This window comes from Schistocerca gregaria, chromosome 3 (assembly GCF_023897955.1).
Source record: "Schistocerca gregaria isolate iqSchGreg1 chromosome 3, iqSchGreg1.2, whole genome shotgun sequence".
In the NCBI taxonomy this organism is placed as follows: domain Eukaryota; kingdom Metazoa; phylum Arthropoda; class Insecta; order Orthoptera; family Acrididae; genus Schistocerca; species Schistocerca gregaria.
Window position 1 is genome coordinate 652445470 of NC_064922.1, and position 21093 is coordinate 652466562.

General features: G+C 38.4%; 1 protein-coding gene across 2 annotated transcripts in view; it reads right to left on the minus strand.

Moving 5' to 3' along the window:
- LOC126356107 (transmembrane 6 superfamily member 1-like) overlaps positions 1 to 21093 on the minus strand; it is a 110447-nt gene that overhangs the window by 65051 nt on the left and 24303 nt on the right. For both annotated transcript variants that reach the window (XM_050006806.1, XM_050006807.1), the window contains exon 2: positions 3982 to 4180. In XM_050006806.1, the coding sequence (XP_049862763.1) occupies positions 3982 to 4180 (199 nt within the window). The remainder of the gene's footprint in view (positions 1 to 3981; positions 4181 to 21093) is intronic.

Genomic DNA, 21093 nt, shown 5'->3' on the forward strand with positions numbered 1-21093 from the left:
TGTTAGAGAGAAAGAAACAGTAGAAATTCCAAGAATTATTAAGTTATTCTCTAGAAAATGACTCACCCTTAGTTGTGAATAAATAGAGCATATTCAGTACTGTACAACAAACACATTGCACCAACAATTAATGTAACATGTGGAAAGGGTGCAATGTTCAACATTTTTGGGATGTACATATTGATGAGTATTTGTAAGGGAATAAACATTACTGAGTAATTAAAACAGCTAAATTCAGTAAGTTTTTCTCTTTATATAATTGCTAGTTTTGGAATAAATTACTGAATGACAATTTGAAAAGAATAATGATGTCCACAGTTATAATGCTAGCAGAAAAATGACTCTTTAGTGAATTTATCAGTGGCTAAGAAATACACCGATGGAAAAAATTCCAGTACCAAGAATGAGATGTTTAAGATAAATGGAAGTTGGTAGGTGTGTTTCTACATCTGAAGGATGATATCTATTCAGATTTCATGCCAGTCACATAAGAGTGGCACTTGTAGTGCCACTATTGAGGATACACATCAGGTTTGTTTTAAATATGAGTTGCAATGGTTCTGAGTATTAGTTACCTTTGAGACTGGACATAGTGAGCTGATGTTAGTCAGGAATCCCTTTAAGATGATGAAGATGCGATTATCAGAAATCCATTGAGTTTGAACGAGGTCATGTAATGGGGCTATGAGAAGCTGGATATTCTTTCTGCAATATTGCAGAAAGACTTGGCAGGACTGTAGCCACTGTACGTGACTGTTGGCATTGGTGATCATGAAGAGCTACAGTCACAGGAAGACAGTCTCCAGATGACCAAGAGGGGAGACCGTCATGTTCAGTGTATGGTTGTGGCACATTGTACTGCATATGCAGCAGCAATTCAAGCAGCAGTTGGCACCACAGTGACACAACAAACTGTTATAAATTGGGGTGGCCAAGTAGTTCTAGGCACTACAGTCTGGAACCGCGCGACCACTATGGTTACAGGTTTGAATCCTGCCTCGGCCATGGATGTGTGTGTGTCCTTAGGTTAGTTAGGTTTAATTAGTTCTAAGTTCTAGGGGACTGATGACCTCAACAGTTAAGTCCCATAGTGCTCAGAGTAATTTTGTTTGTTATAAATTGGTTACTTCATGGTTAGCTCCAAGCTAAATGCCCTGTAGTATGCATTCCACTGATCCGAAGCCACCGCTGTTTGCAACTTCAGTGGTGCCACTGGAGGGCAGAGTGGAGCTCTGTTGTGTTTTGTGATGAAAGCCAGTCCTGTCTTGGTTTCAGTGATGGCCATGTGTTGGCCTGCACCCAACCTGTCTGCTTCCTAGACACACTGATGTGGAGTTACGATCTGGGGAGTAATTTTGCATGAAAGCAAGAGCACCCTTGTGATTATGCCACATGCCCTGATTGCACATTTGTGCATCAGACTGGTGATTCAACCCATTGTGCTGCCATTCAAGAACAGCATTCCAGGGGGTGCTTTCCAAAAGGATAACATATACCCAGGCAACAGTATTGTAAGCCACCATGCTCTACAGAGTATCAATATGTTGCCTTGGCCTGCTCAATCACCAGGTCTGTCCAGTTAAGTATGCATGGGACATCATCAGATGATAACTCCAGTGTCATTCACAACTAGCATTAACCATCCCTGTATTGACCAACCAAGTGCAACAGGCACGGAACTCCATCCCACAAAATGACATTCGGCACCTGTGTGACACAATGCGTGCACATTTGCTTGCAACCGTTAATCAGTCTGGGGGATACACCAGTTATTAATGTATCAGCATTTCACATTTGAAATGGATTTTCTCACACTAACACTAACTGTATTCTTGCAATATTAATCACTTAAATATGTTATCTGGACAAATGCATTCCCAAAATTTCATTACTCTTCATTCATTATTTCTTTGTACTGGGATTTTTTTCTGTCATGGATCTTCAAGCATTTCCCCAATAATATAAAATTTTGACAGGTAGCAACATAATTTTTATATCTAGACTAAAATCATTACTTCTAAACAACTACTTCTATTCCATAAATGAATATTACTAAAATAAAAAAAACTAAATTTAAGTGAATTACAATTTATGTGAGTATTGTTAAAGATTAATATTGTTCAATTATGTTTATCATGTTGATGTAGACTGAAACTTCCTGGCAGATTAAAACTGCTTGTCAGACCAAGACTCGAACTTGGGACCTTTGCCTTTTGTGGATAAGTGCTCTGCCATCTGAGCTACCCAAGTACAACTCATGACCTGTCCTCACAGCTTTAAATCTGTCAGTAACTCATCTCCTACTTCACAGAAGCTCTTCTGCGAACCCCGCAGAACTAGCACTCCTGGAAGAAAGGATATTGCGGAGACCTGGCTTAGCCACAGCCTGGGGGATGTTTCCAGAATGAGATTTTCACTCTGCAGCAGAGTGTGCACTGATATGAAACTTCCTGGCAGATTAAAACTGTGTGCCGGACCGAGACTCGAACTTGGGACCTTTGTATTTTGCATGCAAGTGCTCTACCATCTGAGCTACCCAAGCACGACTCACGACCCGTCCTCACAGCTTCAAATCTGCCAGTACCTCGTCTCCTACGGTCTGGCACATAGTTTTAATTTGCGAGCAAGTTTCATATCAGTGTACACTCCGCTGCAGAGTGAAAATCTCATTATGGAAATATTCCCCAGGCTGTGGCTGAGCCACATCTCTGCAATATCCTTTTCTTCCAGGAGTGCTAGTTCTTCGAGGTTCATGGAAGAGCTTCTGTAAAGTTTGGAAAGTAGAAGACGAGGTACTGGCAGATTTGAAGCTGTGAGGACAGGTTGTGAGTTAGCTGGGGTAGCTCAGATGGTAGAGCACTTGCCCACAAAAGGCAAAGGTTCCAAGTTTGAGTGTCAGTCCGGTACACAGTTTTAATCCGCCAGGAAGTTTCATGTCAGCACACACTTTGCTGCACAGTGAAAACCTCATTCTGGATGCTGACATTTCGAGTGTATGCTACTATTTAAAAACTCTTTGATTTTCAGCTAGATGGCAGTGTTATGGTGTAATGTCATTTCAATGAGTGTCATACTAACCATCTTCACCAGAATATGATGAGTATGACAATATTCATATGTCACAGTATCTTAATGCTGGCACCCGCTGGAAACATGGGAGCTTTTGCAACTGAATGCTTCATTTGTTTCTAACCAAGCAAGTTGTCAACATGATAAATATAAATGAAGAAGCAACTGAAAAATAAATGCTCCAAATATTAACAATATTAGTACATTCACTCATATTCAATGGACACCATTGTGGTATTTAATAATGTGTAAATATCCATCATGTAGCCATATTCACAAAAATTTCACATGTACATATCCTGTAAACTGAGTCATTCCACATCATTTGATAAAAATCATGTAAATGATGAACAGAACACGTGCCAGTTACTGCAGAAAACATTGAATTTGGTGATGCTATACAGATTCTAACAACCCCAGGTGCTTACTATAACTTAAAACATTACCTGCTAGATGCCTGTATCTTGCCTTGCTTTGCTAATCAACTATAACTGACATGAATGTAAAAATCTGGCATTTAGGATTCACAATTTTTATATGAGACACTAAATTTTGTGCTGTAATAACTTGTCCAGACCGAATCTTTCACGCTGCATATTAGTGTATGTTGTGATGAAACTACTTGACATACAAAAATCATCTCTATGAACTTACTTTAATCTGATTCAAACAGTTTTGATAAACAAGATGGCTTTTTGAATCGGCTATAAGGACAGATGGAATTATCCAATCATCTTCTGTCATATTTACTTTGGAGTTCATCCCCCACCCCGTCCTCTCCAGCCCTCCCTTTCACACATATGTAACACTAAGTCTGTCTCACTCTCCAATTAAAAAAGCATGTATTTACACTGGATTGTATTGAAATAGTTCCTCAAAAATAAGAAAAAAAACAATGCATTATAAACTTACAATAGTACATTTTATTCTTGATCTTACTCCTGGTGATGAGGTACATTACGATCACAATGGAAGACATTATGATAGCTGCTACAACCAACATTACTGCAGACTCAGATGACTGTAATATATTGTTGAAAGCATATGCTATTGGTCCAGCCAAGAGGCACAATCCTGCCACTGTTACAGTGGGACTCCATACTGTATGTACCTGCAAGATAATTGGTTATAACTACAGAGAATAAAACAACTTACAAAAGTGCTTTATAAGAACCATTTTAGATATTGAGAATTAAGAATTTTACTTATGAGATGTGTATAGTATATTTCTCAGGAATCTCAAAAAGATATGAGGCTTTGAATTACCAAACTGAACATTCTTTGTTGCTACAAAGGTGGGTAATGAAGGAAGTATGCACTAACAGAAGAAGTCATCATCTGCTTGAGCCTAAGGAATCATTTATATAAAAGCTTTACATTTAAGGGTTCCAATGTCCACCTTCTCTTGTTTTTAGATTAAATCAGATATACTTTTTGTTCCATAGATCCACTGTGAGGAGATCATCCAGCATGTAGAACATGTCATGCAAAAACAATAAATAATATATATTTACAAAAAATATAGGTGTGCTAATGTCTCTTCCATAGACCTTAATTAAAATGGTCCTTACGCATGTGAAATAAGTCAAATAATATTAAATATATTTTCCCCATTGGATGCCTCTGCAGGTGGCAGATAGTGGAAAGCCTCCCAGACGTGGTTGCTACTGGGGACATGAAATACCCAGTGTGGTGCAAATACCAACTTAGGTCATTGATGTCTGTTTTGGCATCCAGCAGCTAGTGGTCAGCATCTGGTCACCAAGGCGGTGCAGCTGCTACAAATGAGTCTTGATCTCAGCAATCAAGTTTTTAACATTTGTCATCTCCAAAAGAGATCACCACAATGTCCACCCCTGGTAGCTGAGTGGTCAGTGCAACAGAATGTCATACCTAAGGGCCTGTGTTCAATTCCCAGCTGGATCGGAGATTTTCTCTGCTCAGGGACTAGGTGTTGTGTTGTCATCATCATCATCATCATCATCATCATCATTTCACCCCATCGACACGCAAGTTGCCAAAGTGGCGTCAACTCAAAAGACTTGCACCAGGCGAATGGTCTACCCAACGGGAGGCCCTAGCCACGTAGCATTTACATTTTATTTATCACCACAATCACCTTCAATATCCACAACCCCAGACACCAGTATATGTGCCAAACTTTCCTGGTCATCGGAGTCTGGGTGACCAGGAACATCATCAGAAGGAGAAGAATCAGAGCTTCTTGAAACCTCTTCACAAACACTATATTGGCACATTCAACACAAGTGCACTGCTCAAGATAGGCAAACTCAAACAGCTTACAGATGTTCTGGAAAAATTTTGCATCAAAATCCTCATATCACGAGAGACGTGTTTAACAGACAAAAACCATTTCAACACAGAAAACTAGAAGACATACAAAGGAAAACCTGCTTTCAGAAGAGAAACACTGAAAATGTTTGGCACAGGATTTGCGATTCACAAATCAGTCATAGACAACATCCTACATTTCAGTTCAGTACCAGGAAGAGTCTCTACAATAACCTTCAAATCAGGTGACAAAAGATACACAATCATCAATGCACATGCACTGACAAACTATCACAATGAAAAGAAACCACAAGAAGTCAAAGACTTTTGGGAGGACATGGAAGAGACAACACACAAAATACAACAAAGACATGTTAAAATTGTATTCAGAGACTTCAATGCACAACTAGGAAAAAGGAAGAAGAAGTACAAGCAAATCACAGGTCCACACACAGCACACAATTCACCAACAAGAATGGGAACATTTCATACCTTACAGTCAAAATTTTAGTTTAAAAATTATGTCAATGTAATTTCAAAAGCCAAAACAAAAACTCACAAGATGGAGAATGCCCAAAAATGTATGGGGAGAATTTCAAATAGATCACATCGCCATCACAAGCAAAAATAAAAGTGAACTTCTGAATAGGAGGACACACAAAGGATTCTTAAGGTTGACCATTGCTTGCTACAAGTAAAAATTTGGTCAATCCCAATAAACAGAAAGACAACACAGAAAAAAATTATCAAACCACCCCCAGAATACTTAAAGATAAACAAAAACAACCTTAAAAAAAATCAAAGTTCAACAGAAAATTGGACAGCCCTTTCTAAGGTAATTTAGAATGAAATGCACTGGGGTCTATCTCCTAGGAGACAAAAACATAGATGGTGGAACACAACTTTTGATCAGGCTGTTGAACATGGAATCCAGACCTGAAAGAAGTTTAGCTGCAACAGAACAAAAGAGGCATGGCAAGATTTCCACAAAGTCTAGAAAAGTTGTTAATAATCTGTTTAATTCTTCTTCAAAAAGTATGGGTTATGTCCTTGATGCTGGAGTGACTTCTCCAGCAATTTTAGTATTGTACAGTTGCCCCCCGTGAGCACCATATGTCAGCACCGTCACTTGAAATTATGACTGCTAAACTTTTTCTTCCCATTATTTTTGTATTTTAAGCTGTCACATATGTTGTTTCTTGTTAATAATGGTCAGTTAATGTCACAATCTTGAAGTACACTTCTTTGTGTATCATTAAATTTTTCAAGAATAATTTTTGGAATTCTAATGATGCTTATTAATCCTTGGCTCAGACTTCTTTTCCTGGTGCAGAATTCTTTTATAAGATGGCTGCCATGTGCGAGGGTTTCACAGAATGTTATTAGATGTCTTCTGGATCTGCATAACTCTCATCCTCCTTATTACTCAAAATGTAAAGGTATCTACATTACTCAAGCCTACTTCAATGAGTAGTCATAGACTTGAGTGTGACAAACATGTTTTATTGCTGTATTTAAGTACAATAGACCTTTCAAATGTAAAGGATCTCAAATCACAATCTATCCACTATCCAACTGACATTCCCCTTTTATACACCAATGTTAACATTTTTCCAAGAAAGACCTCTACTTGATGTATTCCATGGAGCAACATAGGGCCTTGGGTCTCTCTGATACCAGTTGTAGAAGTATGAAACCGGAATTTCCCTACAGATGGTGCTAGCTGTCAGTGTAGGGCCCACCAGACTGCATCTGCAGTGCCATTTGCTTCTGGTTATGGCTGAAGATGAATGTCAACACACAGTAACACAAGTTCCGTACGTCGGTTATGTCGGTATCTATTTCAAACCTGTAAACATGTCGAGTTTTGTGCTTACGAACTACAATTTGCAGACAGAATTGGTTTTCTATTATCATTTAAAGAAAACTGCTGCAGAATCACATCGAATGCTTGTCGAAGCTTTCGGCGAACATGCTCTTGGGAAAACACAGTGTTTTGAGTGGTTTTTAAATTCAAAAGTGGTGATTTTTACATGAAAAACAATAATCGTGGGAAACCATTGAAAAAGTTTGATGACTGTGAATTGCAGGCCTTACTGGATGAAGATGATACTCAACAGGAACTCACAGAACAACTGAATGTGTCTCAGAAAGCCATTTCTCTTCAGTTGAAAGCTATGGGAAAGGTGCAGAAACTAGGAAAATGGGTTCCACTTGAACTGAATAAAAGACAGGAAGCAAACTGAAAGACCACTTGTGAAATGCTGCTCACCAGATACAAAAGAAAGTTGCTTCTCCATCGAATAGTGACAGGTGATGAAAAATGGATATATTTTGAGAATCCTAAGTGTTGTAAAACATGGGTGAATCCAGGCAAACCATCAATATCCAATGCAACACCAAATCGCTTTGGAAAGAAGACAGTGCTCTGTGTTTGGTGGGATCAGGAGGGTGTGATCTACTATGAGGTACTAAAACCTGGTGAAACCATTAACAATAATCGCTACCAACAACAAATGATCAATTTAAATCGAGCATTGTGTGAAGAATGACTGGAATATGGAAAAGACAACACAAAGTCATATTGCTCCATGATAAGGCCCTATCACAAACAGAAAAATGGATCGAGGCATTCAGTTGGGAAATACCAGGGCATGTAGCAGACTTGGCTCCATCTGATCATCATCTATTTGCATCACTGGGACATGTTCTCGTTGACCAGTACTTCAGTTCATATGAAGATGTATGAAAATGGTTCTATGACTGGTTCACTTAAAAAAAAAAAAAAAAAGAACTTTTTTTTTTTAATAAAATATTGTTTATCAGTTTCAAACAACAGACAAGTAATTATTGCAACCAATTCCAGTTTCATACTTCTACATCTGGTACATTTGGCTGCAGTCAGAGAGCCTGTCACTGCATTCACAAAATCACACAAAGCCCAACAAATACCTCAAACAGAAATTACAAAATGCATGCAGAAACTTAATCTAGTACATCTTAAATAAACAGATAATTGATTTATAAAAAAAACCTGACGTAATGGTATCGCATATTAAATCCATGATAATAATATAGTACTTTTGCTCATACATAATGAATGCCAAGAATACAGAAATTTTAAATCAAGTATCATATTCATGAGGTGCTCCCAAACTAAAATTTCCAAATTTTTCTACCCTCTCAACACTCACCAGTCAACATTAACATAACACTGTGCTACTCCGTGTGCATCTTTTCAGGGGGGCATTTGGTCCTGACTTCATTTTTATGGATGACAATGTATGACCATATTGAACAGTTCAGGTGAAGGAGCTCTTGGAATAAGAGGATATTTGGCAAATGGACTGGCCTGCCTCTTCCCCTGACTTGAATCCCATTAATGTCATATGCATTGGGGAGATATATTGTATCACAGCTACAAGCGTCAATAGCCATCCAGCAGTTGTCAACCATGCTGGTGGAGGAATGGAATGCTCTACCTCAAGAACTCTTTACCAACCTTGTGAGCATAATGGAAGCACACCGCAGAGCATGCAGTGCCACCAATGGTGATCACACACCCTATTAAGAACCACAGCCCACCATCTGTAATTGCTAGGGGACTGGTATGACCCTTTCAATAAAAATGTCATTTCTATTTGTCTCGTCATGTATTTCTTTCAGTTACCTTCTGTATTATACTGTAGCAGTTCTTTCAATGTGTGGTATATCTTTCATTGAGTTATGTTACTTGGCAGTGACACAGTATGTGAAAGTTATTCTTCCTTGAATTTTGCACACCAGTGTAGGTTTTTGTATCAAAGAATTGAGGAACAATATGGCGTATTTAAATCATAAATAAAACCATCCTGCTTTGAGAAAAATAGCATAAAAATCGTTAAAATTTTATTCTTCTCATATACACAATGTTCTCAGTCACACTGTAGTGTTTCGAGACAATGTTCTCAGTCACATTGTAGTGTTTCAAGAATTTCTGCATAATTCCAGAACCACAATATTTTGGATGTGAGTTTCTCATATACACAATGTTCTCAGTCACACTGTAGTGTTTTGAGAATTTCTGCTTAATTCCAGAACCACAATATTTTGGATGTGATTGTAGTGTTTCAAGAATTTCTGCATAATTCCAGAACCACAATATTTTGGACGTGAGTTTCTCATATACACAATGTTCTCAGTCACACTGTAGTGTTTCGAGAATTTCTGCTTAATTCCAGAACCACAATATTTTGGATGTGAGTGTGGGATCATAGAATTCTACCTACTGCACGTCACATATTTATGTGTGCAGATTTGAAATTCAGCTGCAAGAGAAATGTAGATGTTGCGGCCGAACAGCAACAACAAGTAACTGTTGGGTGATCCATGGACGTTTTAGTAAAAGTTTATGGAAGAACCATGGAGCTTCTATGTTATTCTGTGCTAATTGTGTCAATGACCATTGTTATAATAACGAGAACAGTTGAGAAGGTACTCTTGAGAAAAACTCTTGTCTTAGCCTTGTTGAAGGGAAGACTTGTATTAAGATTCATGTTGAGAATGGACATGGTGTTAAGCCAACTTTATTTTATATCTATATTAGTTTGTTTCTGACATTTGGAGACATGAGACACTTATGAAACAGTATATGTCTATGTGAAGAGAGAGATTTGTAATACGCCTGAAATTTAATATATGTCATTAATTGAAGGAAATGAAAATTTGCAGGTCTACTTATTTTCCTCCTGTGTATTAATGACTTGAGCCTGAATGTTGATGCACACAAAACAATAACATTTGCTGATGACACAATTGCACTCCTCAAAGGGGAGTATATAGAGGCTGCGCAAAAAGCTCTGAACTTGGCCACTGAACAACTCAGCAACTGGGCTAAAATCAAGAGATTAATTATCAACATAAAAAAGACAGCTTCCATGAACTTTCACACAACACAAAATGCAAATTCTTCTCAGCCATTTGCCACTGTAAATAACCAGCCAATAGATACAGATACTGTTTTCAAATTCCTGGGTCTGTGGGTTCAAGATAACCTGAAATGGAATACACATACAGGAAAGGTAAATGCCAGAATTAGTACTGGCTGTTATGCATTGAGTGTACTGAAATCATGTGCTAGCCTGAAAAGATTAACCAGCGCATACTATGCTTAAATACAAGCCCATCTAAAATATGGTGTCATATTCTGGGGAAATTCTCCAACTGCTCTGAACACATTCAATACCCACAAGAGAGCAATGAGGATTATTACAGGTAGCAAACCCAGAGACTCCTGCGAACCCATCTTCAGAAAGTTGGAAATCCTTACACTGCCTTGCCTATACATTCTCGAGACTCTAAAATTTTTCAGAAATCACATATTGCCAACTGACACCAGAGTCGTAAAAAATAATGAAATACATGAACACAACACCAGGAAAAATGCAAATCTGCATGTTTCACGTACAAACACTCAACTGTGTAAAAAGGGAGCTTTCCACATGGGCCTCCAGCTGTTCAACAATCTTCCCACTAGTATTAAGTCCATCAAAGATAACATAAAATTTAGCAAAGCTGTGAAGTCATATTTGTTGTGTCACTGTTTTTACTCTGTAAATGAACACTTAGAACAGTAATCTTGCTATTTGTGTTAAATTGAAAACATTGAGCAATGTAATACATTAGGATACTATAGGCCTACGTTGATATATGTTAACAATATGTTCTGATATTTTCTGACATCTGCAACACACTGTGTACCATCAGATCACATGGAATGAATAAACAGATAAATAAATAAATGTGTGTGGTGGTCTTCAGTCCTGAGACTGGTTTGATGCAGCTCTCCATGCTACTCTATCCTGTGCAAGCTTCTTCATCTCCCAGTACCTACTGCAACCTACATCCTTCTGAATCTGCTTAGTGTATTCCTCTCTTGGTCTCCCTCTACGATTTTTACCCTCCACGCTGCCTCCAATATTAAATTGGTGATCCATTTATGCCTCAACACATGTCCCACCAACCGATCCCTTCTTCTAGTCAAGTTGTGCCACAAACTTCTCTTCTCCCCAATCCTATTCAATACTTCCTCATTAGTTATGTGATCTACCCATCTAATCTTCAGCATTCTTCTGTAACACCACATTTCGAAAGCTTCTATTCTCTTCTTGTCCAAACTATTTATCGTCCATGTTTCACTTCCATACATGGCTACACTCCATACAAATACTTTCAGAAATGACTTTCTGACACTTAAATTTATACTCGATGTTAACAAATTTCTCTTCTTCAGAAACACTTTCCTTGCCAATAAATAAATAAAGAGTCTTAAGAGATTCCTGTACCTAGCAGCATACTTTGGAGAAGAAGTGAAAGAGAGTTTGCAGCAGCAGGCTAGCCAGCAAGGAAGGTTGGCCGAGCATCTCAAGATCTCAAGTAAGTCATCTCATAAAAGAAGTGGACGTTTGGGTATCTACTTCACACTTAAATTGTCATCCAAAGCCATTAGAACGTTGCAACTAGTGAGAAAGGACTGAAAAAACAGGAATTCTACAGGGGGGGGGGGGGGGGGGGAGGAAAGAAGCTGTTGTATGTTGCCATAGCAACTAAACCAAATATGACAAAGAATTTACTCCGAGACAACAGAACATGCTCAAGTATTTAAAGGAGCAAAATTTTGGACTGAGAAATAGAGAAGAAGATTCCAGTGTGTTTCTCTAAGAAGAAATACACCTAGAACATTTCAATTAAGAAGATCCAGTTTGGGGAGTGTACAGCTCTCACCCACACATCATGGGGACACAGATGCGGAAAACAACATCTGATGCCTCCAGCAGCAGTTGCTATTCACCGGTGCTGACCTGCCTCCACATCCGCTCACTGACACAGTGCAGATTCTCTGCCAGGTGAGCATAAAACAGAACTTTATTGTTTTAGTACAAAGTGGTAGAAACTGTTCAGTGAACTTTATTAGAGTAGTTAACATACTTAAAGTTAGTTAAATGCTTACTAGATCAAAAGCTTACAAGAATATGGGTAACATATGACAAGTTGAGGGAACTCAAGAAGCAGCTATGGCTTTGAAAGTTAGTAAGAAAGTGGCTGACTGATCTGAGGTAGTAAAGTTAATGAAAACTCAAAATGTGACTCTTAAGTGAAAAACTAGAATCAGTAAATTCTCAATTAAATGCTGAAACAACAAATTTAGGATGGTTAAATGCCTAAGTCGACTCCATAGCAAAGAATTTAGTAATCTATGGGAAGGCATGGATGCTTTAAAGACTTAATCTGATGCCTTAAATAGTAAAGTAGAAGATCTGAAATTAGATTTAAAGAATGAATTGACTAGTTCCTTGACTATTCATGTAAATCAAATGTTTACTGACTTCAGCCAGAAACAGAATATAATTTTCTGAATTTGACAAAAAGGTTAGAATTGAATATTGAAGACAAATGTAATAGTGTAGAATCAGAACTTAATGAAAAGTTAGGATCCTTTGAAAATGTGTGCAATGTTAAATTTAATGCTGTAAAGCAAGGGTTGAGTACTTTGAAAGAGAGTGTTGATATGCAGGATAATATAATGCCAATAATTCAATCGCAACAAATTACAGGTGTTAATGCATGAGTAGATAATGTGGAAAGGGACTTCAAAGAGAAATTAGCAAACGCTGATATCATAAATATAAGTAGTTTGGAGGAACAGGTTGAAGAAGTTATAGATCCAGAAATCCTATTCCATCTTCTAAACCTGGTGATACCAGGAAAGGTATAGATGTCCTGTGGAAAGAATTCAAGCTTATTCAAGAAAAAGTAGAAAAAAGAGTATATTTACCTAATGTTGTGTTAACTAGTGAAATGGTGACTGATTTGCAGTGGAGAGACTTTCAAAAGAAATTTAAAGAGAAATACTGGTCTGCCAGTGCACAAGAAAAGTTAATATCAGATCCATGGGACCCAGGCAGAGTCATATATCTCCCAGGGACGTTAAAATTCTGAGATAACGGACGGAGTGACCACCATCGGATCCCGAGTTGTTTTCGGTTTTTTCTTGCAAAATGGTTTTTCTGCACCAGATTCCTTTAAAATCTTAAACTATTCTGTCATCAATTCCTAACATCTTAAACTATCCTATAATAATAGTGCTTAGAAAACTGGGTAAGACTACAAAATAAAGAAAACTTAGGAGAATCATAGAATAAGAAAGAAAGTGATATCGACATAAAATAAAATGAAGAGAGTATTATATTTATGGATAATATAAAATGAGGTGAATAATTAAACAACTGTGATACCATATAGTATAAATTTTCTATTTTGTATAGACTTTTTATTCCTTTTATGAGAAGTGATGTAAATCGGAGGGTTTCTATAGGTTTTGAAAGGGGTGGGAATTGTAAATAAAAGCATGGTTCACAAGGGCAAATAAATCATGGCTTACAAAAACCCCACATCGCACCTTTCAGACAACCCTCACAAACAAGTGTGCCTGATTCTTCACCATTTCCTGTTTCCATAGGGTTGCTTAGATTTCCTTCGGGGAGCTCCAGAGTGAAGGTGGGAATATCTGTACTGTAGGAGACGATTTACACCAAACCTCCTCCAGGGTCTCACTCAAGTACCTGAGGGGTAGGGATCCTGGGGGAAGGGGGGTGGAGGGGGGGGGGGTTGGGAAGAGTTTCCTGTCTTTGGGGCTATCATCTTTCTCTTCTTAGACCTTAGCAACCATATCTATTTTTTTTTTTTCCTTTCTTACTTCTCATTTGAGGACCTATATATTTTTTTTCCTCTTTCCACATTCACGAACTTCTATCGCTGAAGTCCTTCCTTGTTTCTGTGGTTTATAATAACCTACATCTTATCTTTAGATAAGAAGGCCAAAGAATCAGATCACACGAACACATCCGCATACACTATATATAGGGCGTGTGTACCCCAATGGAGATAGGACGACCTGTGGCCTAAAAAATAGGAAAGTTTTATAAAGGGGCATACCTACCAGAATGGAAAGAGCAAGTGCTCTCATAAGGTCATCCCACAAGCAGGGAATAGGTACTGATCCTAGGAGAAGGGGACAGTATCACAAATTTTATAGGGATTATTCTGGAAAGTCTGAATTCTATGCACAACTAGCATTGTTCTGTTTCATGTAAGTTTATGAGTGTCAAAAAGAACACTTTCATTTTGCCCAGAGTTCCTCCAAACTACAAAAAATAGTAAAAATAGCATATATTAAGGAGAAGTAGTAAAAAAAAAGGAAATGAGAACAGAAAGTAGATTAGTCATGTGCCATGAACACTTGAAGTTTACTATTGAAAACAAGGAAAGAGTCCTTACAATTCCTAAATACTAGGGAGGCTGATTAAACCACGAATAAATGCTCATGTCTGGATATCAAAGTAAAGTAAGAACAGAACAAAGAAACGCTCAGCTAAAGATTGTTCTAGAGAAGAAAAAAAGATTGTTGTTGAAGTGAAAGATGTATGTAGAAACATGTACAAGAAAAGTATATTGTTATGATACGAAATGTTGTTATGAGTGATATTATTTACATAATGACTGTGTACAAAATATCGCGTGTCCGATCTGGGGGGGGGGTTTGGATATGCAGTGTTTCAAGAATTCCTGCATAAATTCTAGAACCACTCCACCCTCTACCATCTCAAACACACAATATTTTAGATGTGGGGGATTATAGAATCCTACGTACTGCGCATCACATGTTTGTGTGTGCAGGTTTGAAATTCAGTTGCGAGAAGAATGTAGATGCAGCAATCAAACGGCAATGACAAGTACTTGTCAGGCGATCCATGGAAGAACCATGGAGCTTCTATGTTATTCTGTGCTAATTGTGTCAGTGACCATTGTTATAATAACGAGAACAGTTGAGAAAGTATTCTTGGGAAAAACTCTTGTCTTCGCCTTGTTGAAGGGAAGACTTGTATTAAGATTCATGTTGAGGATGGACATCGTGTTAAGCCAACTTTCTCTTATATGTATGAGTATATTAGTTTGTTTCTGACATTTGGAGACATGACAGACTTATGAAACAGTATATGTTTATGTGATGAGTGAGATTTGTAATATGTCTGAAATTTAATATACGTCATTAATTGAAGGAAATGAAAATTTGTATGTCTACTTATCTTAATAAGTAGAAAGAGTCTTAAGAGATTCCTGTATCTAGCAGCATACTTCAGAGAAGAAATGAAAGAGAGTTTAAATCATCGTCCAAAGTCATTAGAGTACAACATGATCATGGGGGATATTTCCATATGGATCAAGACATGTGAATCTGTTCCCTTTACAAGAAAGGCATTTAGACAGATATTAATACATATCAGTCAGTCTCACTAATTGCCTCCTCCTCAAAGGTACTGGAAATGATTATGCAAAAACCATAACATGGCTGTTTCAAAGCATTGTACTTGGTCTCAATTTGAATTTAAAAAGTGTCCCTCCACAGAACACGCTATTTTTCCACTCATGATCAGATCATACAAAATTCAAATGAGAAAATAATAGCTACTTGTATTTTGTAAAAAGCATTCAATTGTGCATTTCACACTATTGTCCTAGATATGCTCAGATATAATCATACCAGTATCAGAAATCTTGCTAGTAACTGATTTTCATCCTACCTAACTAAAAGGACACAGGCAGATGCATTGACAAACACTAGGAATTTATACAAACAGCACCTTCAGAATTGGCAATAATCACTACAGGTGTAGGTCTGCCACAGAGATCAATATTGGGTCTGCTCTAGTTTCTGTTATACGAGGGTAATCCCAAAAGTAAGGTCTCCTATTTCTTATAAGAACATAGACCTGTTTATTTCTACAATGGTTTACATTAGTTTACAGCTTGAACATTTAGCTACTTTTCAAAATAATCACCATTTCTGTTGATGCATTTTTGTAGAAGCTGTGGCAGTTTTTGTATGCACATGTCATACCAGCTCACCGCCAGCTCTGCAGCTTTGGTGAAGAAGGATGCTGCACTGGCGTGATTGTTGCTGGGTCTCAGGTCTAAAGTGGTATGCCCAGGATTCGTCATCCATGACAATTGAGTCCAGAAAGTTGTCCCGTTTGGCTGCAAGGTGGTGAAGAAATGCGCGGGAAGTATCAACTCATTGCTCCATGTGGTCCTCAGTCAGCATGCGTGGCATCCATCATGCGTACACCTTCCGGTAGTTCAATGTTTATGTTAAAATTCTGTGAGTGGTGCTTTGGGAAACCTCAGGAACCAACGTGCAGAGATCATCCAGGGTGATCCACTGATCTTCACTCATAAGTTATGTGATCTACCCATGTAAACTTCGGCATTCTTCTGTAGCACCACATTTCGAGAGCTTCTATTCTCTTCTTGTCCAAACTATTCATTGTCCATGTTTCACTTCCATACATGGCTACACTCCATACAAATACTTTCAGAAATGACTTCCTGACACTTAAATCTATACTCGATGTTAATAAATTTCTCTTCTTCAGAAACGCTTTCCTTGCCATTGCCAGTCTACATTTTATATCCTCTCTACTTCGACCATCATCAGTTATTTTACTTCCTAAATAGCAAAACTCCTTTACTACTTTAAGTGTCTCATTTCCTAATCTAATTCCCACAGCATCACCCGATTTAATTTGACCACATTCCATTATTCTCGTTTTACTTTTGTTGATGTTCATCTTATATCCTCCTTTCAAGACACTGTCCATTCCATTCAACTGCTCTTCCAAGTCCTTTGCTGTCTCTGACAGAATTACAATGTCATCAGCGAACCTCAAAGTTTTTATTTCTTCTCCATGGATTTTAATACCTACTCCGAATTTTTCTTTTGTTTCCTTTACTGCTTGCTCAATATACAGATTGAATAACATCGGGGAGAGGCTGCAACCCTGTCTTACTCCCTTCCCAACCACTGCTTCCCTTTCATGTCCCTCGACTCTTATAACTGCCATCTGGTTTCTGTACAAATTGTAAATAACCTTTCGTTCCCTGTATTTTACGCCTGCCACCTTTAGAATTTGAAAGAGAGTATTTCAGTCAACATTGTCAAAAGCTTTCTCTAAGTCTACAAATGTTAGAAACGTACGTTTGCCTTTCCTTAATCTTTCTTCTAATATAAGTCGTAAGGTCAGTATTGCCTCACGTGTTTCAGTATTTCTATGGAATCCAAACTGATCTTCCCCGAGGTCAGTTTCTACTAGTTTTTCCATTTGTCTGTAAAGAATTCGAGTTAGTATTTTGCAGCTGTGGCTTATTAAACTGACTGTTCGGTAATTTTCACATCTGTCAACACCTGCTTTCTTTGGGATTGGAATTACTATATTCTTCTTGAAGTCTGAGGGTATTCCACCTGTTTCATCCATCTTGCTCACCAGATGGTACAGTTTTGTCAGGACTGGCTCTCCCAAGGCCGTCAGTAGTTCCAATGGAATGTTGTCTACTCAGGGGGCCTTGTTTCGACTCAGGTCTTTCAGTGCTCTGTCAAACTCTTCACGCAGTATCATATCTCCCATTTCATCTTCATCTACATCCTCTTCCATTTCCATAATATTGTCCTCAAGTACATCGCCCTTGTATAGACCCTCTATATACTCCTTCCACCTTTCTGCTTTCCCTTCTTTGCTTAGAACTGGGTTTCCATCTGAGCTCTTGATGTTCATACAAGTGGTTCTCTTATCTCCAAAGGTATCTCTTAATTTTCCTGTAGGCAGTATCTACCTTACCCCTAGTAAGCAAGCTTCTACATCCTTACATTTGTCCTCTAGCCATCCCTGCTTAGCCATTTTGCACTTACTGTTGATCTCATTTTTGAGAACGTTTGTATTCCTTTTTGCCTGTTTCATTTACTGCATTTTTATATTTTCCCCTTTCATCAATTAAATTCAATATTTCTTCTGTTACTCAAGGATTTCTACTATCCCTCCTCTTTTTACCTACTTGATCCTCTGCTGCCTTCACTACTTCATCCCTCAAAGCTACCCATCCTTCTTCTACTGCATTTCTTTCCCCCATTTCTGTCAATTGTTCCCTTATGCTCTCCCTGAAACTCTGTACAACCTCTGGTTCTTTCAGTTTATCCAGGTCCCATCTCCTTAAATTCCCACCTTTTTGCAGTTTCTTCAGTTTTAATCTACAGTTCATAACCAATAGATTGTGGTCAGTGTCCACATCTGCCCCTGGATATGTCTTACAATTTAAAACCTGGTTCCTAAATCTCTGTCTTACCATTATATAATCTATCTTATACCTTTTAGTATATCCAGGGTTCTTCCATGTATACAACCTCCTTTCATGTGATCTTACTGGTGCCATTTGTGTATGTGTTCCACCAACTCTGGCCCTCATCATATCATCTTATGTTTTTCCTGTAGGACTGTATGGTGGCGAGTGGTTGGTCAGACAAGGTACTGGATGCGCTGTGCCTTAGTACTCAGTATCCTGGCAACTGCAGAAAGTTAACATCACTGAGCACTGGGTTATGGGGGGGCCACGTTTTCCTGGAGTGTTGAAGTTGGCACTAGTTAGTTTAGTTGGCAAGGAGTGGTTCTCATCATGTCCAAACAGGTTACGATGCGCATCAGTCATTTGTGGTGTGCTAAGTGCGCTAAGATGTATTGAACAACTTGTTAGTAGCTACTAGCACCAGGGCAATATTATCTGGTGCCTACCTGGAGTCCTGAAGTCATTGGCCTCCTTGGCATTTGTTTAAATTTATCCATGGAGATTGGTTAGTAAGTATTGTACTTGAAGACTGTTAATTCTGCCTGGTGTGAGCTGGCCAAAAATAAAGTTTCTTTATGTCTTTCCGTGACCTCTTTGGGGCTATGTGGCTTAATCTGGATGTTTCTGGATAGGCCAAGCTAGATTTTGAATGTTAATCTTGTACTTGAAATCATGGTTTTTTTATTTATGAGTATTTGATACTAATGATTGTAATTTCTGTTTATTGTAGACCTCATGGCCCTTCCTGGGACCAGTAATTGGATTTGGCCTGTAACTACACTCAGCCTCACCTACGTGTGTGTGTGTGTGTGTGTGTGTGTGTGTGTGTGTGTGTGTGTGTGTGCGCGCGTGCTCCTTGTATTTGCGCAATCTCTTTCTCCATATTGAGGAGATCTTTGGGTTGTAGGTGTACAATTTAACTGGCCATTTGCCATTGGTCCATATCCCAATTACACCCTTCTATTAGTCCCTAAGAGGCTCAGTAGAGGTATACCTTGATTTTAAAAATCTTGTTTGAATTATTATTTAATTATTTTATTAAATGACCTTGTACATTGCTTCTTGTTGTTGCTGGGAAGGTTAACTTGCAATGTTATGAGCAAGCCACTCCCATACTGTAGTTTTAATAGTCGAATTTTAAATTTCTCGTTTAAGTATTAATGTGTTTGTTAATTTCTATCAAACTGGTTTTGCTGTTTGTTCTTTGGTATATGTTGACAGCCTTGTACCAGCAGCAGTTGATGCACTGATATTTGGCTGGTCTGGGACAAGAATGCATTCTGCTTCTGCTTCGGCAGCTTTACCGTCATTGCACGAGGCCTAAGAGTTGGCCGGTCACATGTGTTTCTGCAAATCTCCCATTCCAGCCTCAAGCTGAGTAGCAGTTTGTTGTTATTCTTTTGGTATCGTGCCACAATGTGGGGGGGGGGGGGGGTCGCTGGATTAGGAAGTAATTGATACAGCAATTCTGTTATTGTAATGCCTTGTGGGCGTGTAATGAAAGTTGTTGGGAAAACTGGGCACTGAGTTCTTGACTCCTTAAAAAATTAAGGGTTAAATTGTCAATATCATTTTCATTGTGTTTTAGGGGCATGGTAGTTTATTTAAGTACTGAAAGTGATTTATGTAGGATTAGGAAGTAATTGGTACAGCAATTCTGTTATTGTAAGGCCCTTGTGGGCATGTAACGAAAGTTGTTGGGAAAACTGGGCACTGAGGTCTTGATTCCTTAAAAAATTAAGGGTTAAATTGTCAATATCATTTTAATTGTGTTTTAGGGGCATGGTAGTTTATTTAAGTACTGAAAATGATTTATATAGGACAGGCTTGTGGCAAGTCAGTGAAGTACTACTGTTTTGTTTTGTTTTTGGATGCAAAAGCAACTAGGGTCATATGCACTCATGTCAAAACCATAGAACATGAAGACAAAAAAAGGAATCAAAAATGACTACACGTTAAGCCCAATTGACAGGAGGAAGACTGCTATAAACAGAGACTTGGAGAAAGGTCCATAAAGTACGCCACAGAGAAATGGAGGTCCTGAACTAAAGATTAAATGTCCTTCGCCATATTGCTACGACAGATAAAAATTAAGATGGAGTCAATAGCCCATGTGTTGTGCACTGAAATGGCTGATCAATTAGACGGCAAACATAAATGAGAATATAAGTGGTTAAAAAAAGGGCATTCTGTCAGGAAATGGTAAACCATCAAAGGTCAAGGGCAATGAGCACAAAAATCTGGGTGATCATCACTTAACAAAAGGCAATGGCTAAAAAGACAGTGCCCAATACGCAACCTAGCTAAACTGATCTCCTCATGGCAAGAGGGCCAAGAGGAAGTTGTCCAAGCCACTGGGAGAGGCTTAATTCCCTGGAAGTTGTTCCTTTGAAAGGAAGACCAGCAGTGATGCCAAAGTAACACCACCTGCTGACAGACAGAAAAATAGAGATCATCGAAGGGAAAGGAAGTACTAGTGGGCCAAGGTACAAGAACTGCAGCCTTGGCAGCAGCAGCAGTGGC